This window comes from Dipteris shenzhenensis, chromosome 31 (assembly GCF_047967505.1).
Source record: "Dipteris shenzhenensis isolate YYH24624 ecotype China chromosome 31, Dip_SZ_1.0, whole genome shotgun sequence".
Classification (NCBI taxonomy): Eukaryota; Viridiplantae; Streptophyta; class Polypodiopsida; order Gleicheniales; family Dipteridaceae; genus Dipteris; species Dipteris shenzhenensis.
In genome coordinates, this window is record NC_141626.1 from 13925995 (window position 1) to 13937131 (window position 11137).

At 44.1% G+C, this 11137-nt stretch overlaps 1 protein-coding gene across 2 annotated transcripts; it reads right to left on the minus strand.

Moving 5' to 3' along the window:
• Positions 1-4323: 4323 nt before the first annotated feature.
• LOC147881065 (fructose-bisphosphate aldolase, cytoplasmic isozyme-like) lies at positions 4324-10627 on the minus strand. 2 transcript variants are annotated; one of them, XM_087402218.1, is made up of 16 exons: positions 10487-10627; positions 10226-10316; positions 10039-10129; positions 9697-9885; positions 9103-9331; positions 8750-8834; positions 8436-8629; positions 8045-8174; positions 6793-6851; positions 6613-6681; positions 5800-5846; positions 5529-5615; positions 5311-5375; positions 5132-5215; positions 4836-4901; positions 4324-4449 (listed from the first exon to the last, which is right to left on the minus strand). In XM_087402218.1, exons 4-16 carry the CDS (start codon positions 9734-9736, stop codon positions 4366-4368), a joined length of 1239 nt encoding a protein of 412 aa, XP_087258344.1. In that variant the 5' UTR covers positions 9737-9885; positions 10039-10129; positions 10226-10316; positions 10487-10627; the 3' UTR covers positions 4324-4365. The 2 variants fall into 2 exon arrangements, with proteins under 2 accessions (XP_087258344.1, XP_087258343.1); XM_087402217.1 differs by lacking the exon at positions 10487-10627 and having other exon boundaries at positions 10226-10380.
• Positions 10628-11137: the final 510 nt, after the last annotated feature.

The window sequence follows — 11137 nt, forward strand, 5'->3', positions numbered from 1 at the left end:
GCCCTCATGCCTGGTGACGCCCACTGGCTGGGACAGTTCACCCCCCGTGGCATCCCACTGGTGATCGCAGGACGTATGGATGACTCCTCTATCTCCTTCTTCACGGTTTTTGGGGATGGACGACTCAGGAGAGAGGATGCGCTTATCGACCCCCTACTCCCATGGCAGAGGGTTCGGGTCGTAGGCCTTTTGGGGAAGGTCTGGCGTACCGATCCTAGCATCGAGCAGGACCAAATGCAGCTTTGGCGTCTCTAGCTCTGGGAGGGGCAGCCTTGTCAGAGCTTGATTGGGACCCAGGAGAGTGGTGGTGGCCAGAGATTGTGACAGGACAGGGGCTGACTTCCTTCTTCACCTACAGCACGACTCTAGGCAGGCGAGTTCTTGGGAGGATGCAGAGCCGCCCCCCCACCCAGCGGCCCAGCTGGTATGCACAGGGTATTTCCAGGTTCTTTTTGCAGGCATTCTGGAAGGCCTTGTGGGAGAGCTGGCAGCCGCGGAAGATCTCATACTTCCTGTGGCTTCTTGCCCACAAAGGTCTTCCAGTGAGGAGCTGGTTGCGGCAGATAGGCCAGGACGGATGCTGCCAGATTTGCCATGAGGATGAGGAGTCACCAAAACACTGCCTGTGGAGCTGCACTCGCGCCCAGGAAGTGTGGAGGTGGACTTTCGGGATTCTTCCTCGCGCAGCACCAGAGCTAGGATTGATCACTTGGGGCGCTTTCTGTTGGTGCAGCACCGCACCTGGTCTTCATCACTTATTCGAGGCATGCCAGTAGGACCCCACTTTCCTTATCACACAGGGGACGTGGGGGCCACTCGAGGGTATCCCGCAGCACCTAGCAGAGGCTGATACAGGAGTTCGGGAGAGACAGCCAGTCTGGGAGATTATTAGCGGCATTGCAGGGTGGCACATCTGGACCTCGCGCTGCGCGCAGATCCTCGGTGGCACCTCCTTATCGACTACCCAGATCATGACGGAGATTTGGAGCGAGATTATTCATACCCTCAGAGGCCAGTGGGACCAGATTCAGGGAGATTCCCGGGCCGGTCAGGAGAAGCGGAGACGCTTCCTCCGGGCTTGGGACACACAGGGCCTCTTCTTCGAGTAGACTTTGCAGGGCCTTCGGTGGCACTACTCACCACCCCGATGGCTGTTCATTCACACTTATCTTATCCCTCCGTGAGAGTATGATTTATTCTGTTACCTTTTAGGGCTGTGTCCGATTTGTGAACGCAGCCCGTCAGCTACAAGCTGACCTTTTGTATCTTGTTCTCGAAGTAATATAATTAGCACTATTTTTTCGGCAAAAAAAAATAAACTTCCATTTAACATGAGGAGACGGCAATTTCCTATTCGATTGGCATTTGGCATGACAATCTATAAGTCACAGGGCCAAACATTGTCAGTTTTGGGGCTATACTTTGTGACACCAGTATTCAATCATGGCCAATTATATGTGGCATTTTCGCGTATCCGAGCATCAAACGCTGTTAAGGTTTTCATTTCGTAGAGTGCGTCTGATGCCAAGGGCGAGGAGATGGATAATACTTCTACCACAAATGTTGTGTACAAGGAAGTTTTGCAATTGGCAACAGCAAGAGCCTAGGAGTATGACATTGCTCTTTCAAGCCCTCCTCATACTTTCTTGGGTGGAAAATCTTCATTTCGGTAATCTTTGTATAGCTTTTTTTAAGTTCTTTCAATATTCCAACTATCATAGGTCTTTGGGAATGTTGGCTATTTATACAAAGATGAAGTGAGACGTAATATTTCATGACTTTGTCCTTGATAATGTTTGGATTTCATTTTTCATTTGAGTTATGGGTTTGCAATACACTACAGGCTATTTTCTCTTCAAAGCCTATTGTTTTTTTCCAGTATATGTAGATTGACACGTGCATTCTTTTTTTGCAATGTGATAGGATGTCTAGGCAGTTCACATTTGTCACCGAAACAAGAGCACAGGTGCAAGGTACATAGTTGCTTGACAACCACGTTTTATGTTGACACGTTTAATAGTATAGTCACTCACTTTTAGAAAATTGTAGATCCTGCGGGCTGGGGATCTCAGGAAAGTGTGCAACTGTTGTTGGATTTGCTTGAGCTGGAGAGCTACCTTGGGTAAAAATTGTGTACATTGTTTGTTGCTTTACTTTTGTTAAAACAAAAGTTTTTTTGGATTATATTTGAGTGGAAAAACATGCTATTGTTTGTCTTTTAGGACTATTCCTGATTCAAGGTTTCTAATGAATCTCCACATCCACAATCCTTTGGATGGACGAGTCCATTTGGGATATTATGTTGTCCTGGCTTGCCAGCTTCATAGGGATGATGGACCATAGACCATCACTGTTCGCTAGCTAGGATACTATGAATGTGTGCGGACACGAATTTTCTATCGAGGGCAAAATGGAGACTACACGTACACCTTTGTCAGCGTTGTTAACAACCCTTTGCGTCTGAGTAAGTACTCTAAAGAATGAGTTGGGTTTTACCAACATACATGTATAAAAGATTTATGGCTCAATAATTATAGTTCCTTAATTATCTTTCTATGTGATGCTGGTTCAGATACGATTGTTGGTACTCCATTGTATGTTCGTAGCCGCGGTGGACACGGCGGATGTGGTGGACATAGAGTGAATGGCCGTCACAGGCTTTTCCCTGCAGTACATGGCCGCAGACTTTTCCCTTAGGGATGTTTGTGTGTCTATTGTAGATTTTGTATATTCAGTTATGACTCTATTTTGTGGCTATGTATTTGGATATATCAATCAGTTCTTTGATGTAGCTATTGCATGTTCAGACATGTGACTGCACTTTTGGATGTGATATTTTTGAAGTACTTTATCATAGAGATTTTTTTTTTTGGATGTGGCGGATGTGGAGTACATGGCCGGCACAAGCTTTTCCCTATAGTACATGGCCGCAAACTTTTCCCTTATGGATGTTTGTGTGTCTATTGTAGATTTTGTATGTTCAGTTATGACTTTGTTTGCGGATGTGTATTTGGAAAGAGTTTCACATGAAAGTGTTAGAAGCTGAAATCATTATTGGTACCAATGCTGGTGATAGAACATTTATTTGAAGGATAACATTCATTCTGACCAACCTTAAACTTCCATTCGACATGAGGAGACGGCAATTTCCTATCCAATTGGCATTTGGCATGACAATCAATAAGTCACCGGGCCAAACATTGTCTGTTTTGGGACTGTACTTGGCGACACTGGTATTTAGTCATGGCCATCAATGCGTGGCATTTTCACGTACCCGAGCATCAAACGCTGGGGATCTCTGGAGAGCGCACAACTGTTGTTGGATTTGCTTGAGCTGGAGAGCTACCTTGGGTAAGAACCGTGTACATTGTTTGTTGCTTTATTTTTGTTAAAACAAAAGTTTTTATTTGAGTGAGAAAACATGCTATTGTTTGTCTTTTAGGACTATTCCTAATTCAAGGTTTCTAATGAATCTCCACATCCACAATCCTTTGGATGGACGAGTCCATTTGGGATATTACGCTGTCCTAGATTGCCGGCTCAATAATTATAGTTCCCAAATTATCTTTCTGTGTGATGCTGGTCCAGATACGATTGTTGGTATAGGCACTCTGTCCTCGTTTCACGCCCATTGGCCATGTACAAATGTTTCGGCATATCAATTTACTTTAATAACTCGCAACTTTTCTTGTTTACGATTGGCTAGACTAGTCGCATTAACAAAGCCGCGGGAGGTTTCGCCATTGAGAGAATAGTTCTGAATCAATGCGATCTTTGTTCCTGCAATCTTTGCTTGTCTCTTCTCTTATCTCTTAAGGAACTTGTCTCTTATCTCTTATATTCCTTAAGGCTACGTACGACAGGCTAGCGACCCGCTCCGCCGGGTCTCAAGATGCTAAAATGTCTGAAACCAGCAACATATTCTAACCAAAAAAAATGTCTATGACATAGTACTTCAAAATATTACATCCGAAAGTGAAGCCAGAGAACTCATTGATATGTCCAAATACACATCCGCATACAAAGTCATAACTGAACATACAAAATCTACAATAGACACACAAACATCCCTAAAGGGAAAAGTCTGTGGCCATGTACTATATGGAAAAGCTTGCGCCAGCCATGTACTCCACATCCGCCATGTCTAAAAAAAAATTCTGTATGACAGAGAATTATGTAACAGCAGGTGTGCTCAAAGTAAACAATACTCGCTGTACACTAGCTTTCTCAAGATACATAAGAACAATGCAAGAGGCAAGAGCCATCATCATGGTTCAAAGGATTAAGAGGGATTAAATTGGCTGCAAGAAGAGTATTACGGTTTTGTACAGAATATTAGCCCACTAATCATGTACATGTATCTTCTCACTTTCCAGCGCCTCCCAAACGTAGAGCTTGAAGAATGCGAGTTGCTCCAGGGGATGGATGTGGACCTGTGTACTTACCGAGCTGGGAAAACCAGGACAAACAGATTATCAACAGCATTAGTGAAACCAACTGCTTTCAGCGATTCTTGTAAATCCCACTTGTGCACTGTTTCCTAAACCTCAGCTTCCATTCACTTATTTAGCTGTGTATGTAGAATTCAGTAACACTGATCCCTTCCACCTTGCAATAAAAGACGCTGTCCACTGAGCAGATATTAAAAAGAACGAGAGCTTAGTTGTCCTGGATTAAAGAAATTTCGACTAAGCGCAACTGTTGTCTTTACACATCAGACGTCAGCTCCTTATACTCGGAAGACATTGAGCCCATTATCCACCAAGAGAGCGATCGGGATCTCAAGTCAGCACATCATGCTATGGTCTTAGTACTCCACCAAGCGATAGCCTTACCTGGGCTTCGGAATTCGCTTTTGCAAGAGCCACAAGCCTTTCCTGGGCAGCTTTCCATGTTTCCTCCTGAATACAGGCGTAAGTGTGGAGTTAAACGACTCAATACAAACTGCCGTTTGTCCTTACGATAATTTGTCTTTCTTGTTTAGCAGAGGAACATTCAACACGAGCAAGCAGTAAGAAATCCAAAGTCGTTTCAGATGTCCTGCGTTCTCTCTCTCCCTCTCTCTCTCTCTCTCTCTCTCTCAATCACACGCACAAAGCATACTAGATATTACAGCCAACAATGCGCTTACTTTTCCAGACCAGATTTTAAGTGTGCTAGACTGCAGAGCACGACCGTAAGAGAAGGTCAGTGACCAAGGAGTAGGGCCAAAAGCCTGTACATTCACAAATGAGAACGTTAGTCATTAGAAAGAAACACTTGCCGAAGAACAGGTCGAGGTTAAGTACTGTTTTGAATTTTGGTTCTTACCTGAAGGCTTTGTAGATTTAATGTCGCCTCTTCCTCGCTCATTCCTCCAGAAAGAAAGTGAATGCCTTAATCATTCAAACGACACGTGAATGTCATTCATATTAGAAGGCTTTTACATTTACTTAATCTGAAGAGAGAACCTACTGAGCACGCGAGAACTGTTGTGATATTTGTGCTCTCAATGTCTTTCAACTGAAACATCTCAACTGGCGACTAACCGGGCACAGCTCCAGGAACGGTACGCAGCATTGTCCTCACGGTATATTTTGCAACCTCTTCTGGGGGAGGGGTTGGTACGTCAAGTCCTGTCAAAACCAATACTCAGACCACTTGGCTACAGAGGAACAGCCAAATATATGATCTCGCATTGCGTGGTCCTCAAGGTTTCATTCATGACTGCATAAGGTCGTGGAAATTTCAAAGATCGACAAATGTTCTATGCAGTATCGACTCTGCTAAAGAGTAGGAAACTCCACTTGAAAGACTTACCAGGTAGAATCATATTAGGTTTCAGTAGGATTCCTTCCAGGATAACACTGCAAAAAAAGGGAGGAGATTAACGATCATACCTGATCTTTCAGTCACCACCAGAGCCACAGATAGAAGAATGCTACACGCTTATACTATACGACGTGTAATCCCCACATGATAAAATGAGCGAGGCAAGCGAAGGGATCATCAAAGCCAGACAATGGTACTGTCGATCAGAGGATGGAGGAATTTGCAAGATCTAATATCACAAGGTCAGGATGTGAAACGCGTAGCTAAGGAAGTCGACGTTTTAAACTCGAGCAAGCCCAAAGAAAGATAGTTGGTGCAAGCTTTATCACAGGAGTCGACGCGGACAACGCGAACGGGAGCGAAATCCCTAAAGACAGAAGATAGCCACCAGCGAACGCAAACGAAGAAAGGATCACCGAGAAAAGGGTTATCTGACGATTCCATGGCCAGATTATTTCAGCATGCTGAGCACAAACGTACACGAAGAGATGAGGCTTAGGCGACGACGAATCCACAGGCTACAATGACCGAAAAACTCCCTCCGCCATTAACGAACCACATGAAAGTAAGTAGCGATCACATAGAAACACGCTTCTTTTCCCTGAATAACTCGTAGCTTTCCCCGATAAGAAGGTTCGCTTTCTGTAAGAATCGAGGCTTTCCGCTGGCCTCGATTCTCCTTGCAAACATCCAGATTACGTGGTATATCACAGCAAGCATCCAACAAAACTAAGACCAGATCAGGCGCTGTTGGATTTTTTGCCTTTAGCGATCAGGATACGTGAGCATGAGATTTCTCACTTGTACTCATTCAAAAGCCTGAAAACGTGCGAGTTGACCTTCTCAGAAATGTAAGCAGTCCTCTCAATGCTGCACAGTTGACAGTGACAAACTTCAGATTTTGCAAGACGGGTGAAGTTCATGTGCAACAAGCGCTTGAAAACGCATAAATTTTTCGCTGAAAATTCATCCACTCAATACCTGTAATCACCAGGCCCAAGAGTGACTTCAGGTTCGACTATTGGAACAAGTCCATTTGCCTGCAGTGCCACAGAACCCACAAGTCTATATAATAAATGTCGGACGTCAAGAACATTTTAGACGTCGATAGAAATTACGTGCAGGAAATTGGTCGAATAATATGGTAAGATGAACAATGAGATCAGATAAGAATAGATCATTATTACAAATGGTAATCAACAAAGCGTCCATGTCATACAAAATAATTTAGTGCTAACACGAATATATAGTCAAAAAGGGGACGTCTCTCGATAACAATTTAGGGGTAAAGTACAATCGAAAAGTAGTACTAGTCAATCAGCATCCTTGCATGCCACTCAAAAGGAGTGAAAAGCGGAGCACGTAAATTCTCCCGAGAAGTTAGTTGACAACAGGCCACCTGTATTAATCAAATCCGATAATCGAAAAGTAGTACTAGTCAATCAGCATCCATGCATGCCAATCAAAAGGAGTGAAAAGTGGAGCACGTAAATTCTCCCGAGAAGTTGACAACAGGCTGCCTGTATTAATCAAATGCGAGGGCGGTGATTCCACGGTCCACCGCCCTCCCACCATCTCACACAATTGGTAGCGGCAAAGAGAATGTTGGTAGTTGTCGCCCATTTTAAAATCATTCAATACTATGTTCCTTCTATACTATGTTCCTTCTAATACAACTACTATGAACACAAGGCTTATTGAACGAATTCGGACGATCAAAAACTAGTCATGTACTTCACATTGTCATGCTTACACCTTTCCTTTGTTTTCATTGATTTCTTGGCTCATGAAAACCAAAAAACTAGCTCTCTTCAAAGCACGAAACGGTTTATCTTCCCCCTTTTTATGGGAACCCCAATCATAATCATAGACTCTTTCTGTATACTCCACACACACAATGCACGTTGAGTTTCCAAAAAGAAATAGCTATATACTTCACAGTGGTGCTTACCTGTAAATTTGGCATTTCCAGTGCTCTAGTGATTACAAGGAACCTTCAAGAACTCTAGTGCTCTAGTGCTCTAGTGACATTTCCAGTGCTCTAGTGCTCTAGTGATTACAGGAAACCTTCAAGAACTGGCTATATAATTCTCAGTCGTGCTTTTCAAAACCCACCTTTAATGCTATTTTAATGATTATATGTTGGATTATGAAACTAACCTTCAAAAATAAACATTAGCCTCTTCTCACAGGTTAGCAATCATTACTGTAGCACTGTTATAATGCGTCTAACCTGGGCAATTTGGGCATAGCGAGCCAGACCATGGGCGTTCTCCAGAATAGCTGTAGACGATGGGTGCTTATCAGAGTCCACTTTGAGAACTGCCCTCCACTTGGCAAACCGGGCCCCTTGTTCATAGTACCTGGCACCAGGATTAGTCTCACAAATCTCAATTCAGACTCCAGAGGGACTTGGAAATTTTGGTAAGATTGAGTATTATGTAATGTAATGTGCTATAGAACAGTTCAGAATTCATATCATTGGGCACTCCACAGTTGAGAGAGTCCATAATGCAATGCTTTCAGAGCGTTGTACCGATCCTCCGTTCAAGTTTTTGATAGTGCAGCTGGGCAAATGCGTAATGCTAGATCAAATGGTACTTAATCCATTTTGCCACTCTTACCTTTTGCAGCGATCTGCAAGGCCGTCAAGACCCTGAGTTGCAGTCTCACCATCAGTACCGTCAATTGGTTGCAAACCAGTGTCCACCTTTATGCCTGGGATTATCCCTTGCTGTTTCAAAATATCCACAAAGGGCACACCAGCACGGGAGCACTGAAAGAGAGTTTCGTCGAACATGATTGTACCACTGATGTACTGTGAGGATAGGAGAGGGCAAACTATATTCGTCAGCTTTAGTTAAAACACTTTTCAGGCAAGAACAAACAGGGAAGACCCAGCTTATATAAATGGCTTTTGGTGGAGGAAGAGACACACGTTTCCAAGGCCTGGAGCAGAGTACAAGAGCTCTCGCCATGCTTGCCGATTTGCTTCTGTGTTCTCTAAACCGACAGATGCAAGCCTGCAGATGCAGTACATGAATAAATCATTCGTGCAAAGGATTAGTTATTAGCAAACATAAGATAAATTCAAAGAAACAAGGCGCATTGCAATCCATTTGTTGAGACCCAACAGTGCAAGAGGAAGCTCATGATATCCATTTCCGTGCATTTCTTGTTTGAATTTTCCTCCGATTGTCTTTCCGGTCGCAATTCTGTCATGACTTTTAAATCTATACGTCTGCAAGCCGCAACGAATCGATAATGCAAACATGAGATCCTTTCACGTACCTCTTTCCAGTGGTGGCATTACTTTCGTCGGAGGCCAGAATTCCTTTGCCCGGCTGTGCTATGAAAGCGGCTGTTCTCTTCAATTCGTGTGTGTACGGGTTCGACTTTTCGAAGTCCGACGTCATGACGACCACGCCACCCCTACCCTGCGCCAAGCTGCCCCTGTGGTAGGCCGAGTGGTGGCATGGTGTTCCCCACAGGGCGCTATGGCTGTAGTCATGCTTTGAGCCTGGAAAGGTGAAAGTCCTCTTAGCATCTAATCTCTCTCTCTCCCCTTCTCTCTCTCTCCTGAGCAGAGAGCATTTGCGTTTAAGAAACCGGTTGCTCTGTTCTTCACGACTTGCCCACCGTGCATCCATTTGAAGAGCACAGCTGACCAAATTAGCGCCTTGAGGCGCCCAATGTTTGTATGCCAACGAAAAACTCACCCAATCTCAACATGGAAAAAAGACGATATACCATTTCCAACCAGATAATTGCTCTATGGCGAAAATTGGGCCTCTTCGATGAGACGTACTTTCCATGCAATTTGTGGAACTGCGAGTCACAGGCATGCGCACTAGAATACAGGGAACGGAAACGGAAAATACTTACTGGTGGCTGAGGGCGGAAATCTCAGGGCGTAGGTTGCCATGGCAACTTCTGTACGAGCTATAGAATCGGGTTGCCGACGAATAAAAGGTGATTAGCTGCAGGAACGACGTGATCACGAAGTGAAAATCAGCTACCTTGATGCCGGAGACGGAAATCAGTATACGTAGCGGGATGGACGTGATGTTGGAGCTGAACAACGAAGATAAAATCAGTAAAAAAACATACGACAGGTCGATCCTACTCGATTCTACAGCTCGTTGCTCATCTTTACTGCTTCTTTGCATTCACTCTCAGCTCGAATCGATGATGAGCGAATTAGGAAGAGGAAAGAAGCCGCAAAACCTGATGAGAAGAATGCGCGACAAGATGGGCAGTCGAGGCGATGCCGGAGGGGGTCGAGGAGCAAGGAGGAGCAGGAACTTACGAAATCCACCTGTTGAATGATCACAGAGGGAGGTGAGCAAATTAGATGAACAATAAGATGCGGATTAAACAGCAACGAAAGCTTGGAGGATGAAGATTCACAAACCTGATGGCAGGGGAGAGCAAGGAGCTGAGCGATGGAGCGGGTGACGAAGAAGATGAGCAAGGAGAGGTGGAAGACGAAGAAGAGAATGGACCTATGCAATGTAAAAAGGAAGGAAAACCAAAACAACAGTTAAAAAAGATAAGGAATTAATAGTGATGGAGATGAAGAAGATGAAGGAGGAGAAGAACCAAGTGAAGAAGATCATTTACCTGATGGAGATAAAGAAGATGAAAAGATAAAGGAGAAGAAGAGACCTTTTACCTTATGAAAATCAAGATGGACAAGCACAGATGCACACAGAGCTCAAAGATTGAACTTATGGTGAATATGATCAAGAGGTAGATTGCCTTTGGGCAAAACATTGTCTTCTTCTTCTTCTTGTGCTTGTTTCAAGCGAGAAGATTTACTTGGCAAACACAAGATCCTAGACTTGTGGTTCTTCCTCATCCAAACAATTTATAGGGTCTCAATTTGCTTCAAGCTTATCCCCCTCTTCCACATCTCTCTCTCTCTCTCCCCCCTTGTCCCCACCCAACACATTCTCTCTCTCTCTCTCTCTCTCTCCCCTTGTCCCCACCCAACACATTCTACATCATTCCCTTGTCCGATATCTAAAAATTACCTCCTTTCAAAACACTTCCACACAATCGTCACCCTCAGAGAATTGAATTGTCACCATCACAGAGTTGTCATCATTAGTAGTCCTTCTCCCACACCTACTTGACAGCATCGCTGCACTCTTTGCTCAAGATACCCTAAAAGTCGGTGTCGACAAGTTGTTTGCTAGAATGTATAACCTGCAAAAACTTCCTAATACATGAAAATGTAAACACTACCTCCAAGCCAAGGCTTTCGGCTCTCAACACTTTTCCTTGAACCATATTGAATGCAAGGTGTAGACATTAGCAAATA

Bases quoted from the DNA above. Each gene is read 5' to 3' on its own strand.
- LOC147881065 (XM_087402218.1), bottom strand. From the start codon at position 9,736: ATGGCAACCTACGCCCTGAGATTTCCGCCCTCAGCCACCA. The intron at 8,835-9,102 runs GTACGTGAAAGG...CTGCATCTGCAG, and splicing joins AATGCCACCACTGGAAAGAG to GCTTGCATCTGTCGGTTTAG. The intron at 5,216-5,310 runs GTAAGAACCAAA...GTGAATGTACAG, and splicing joins TAAATCTACAAAGCCTTCAG to GCTTTTGGCCCTACTCCTTG.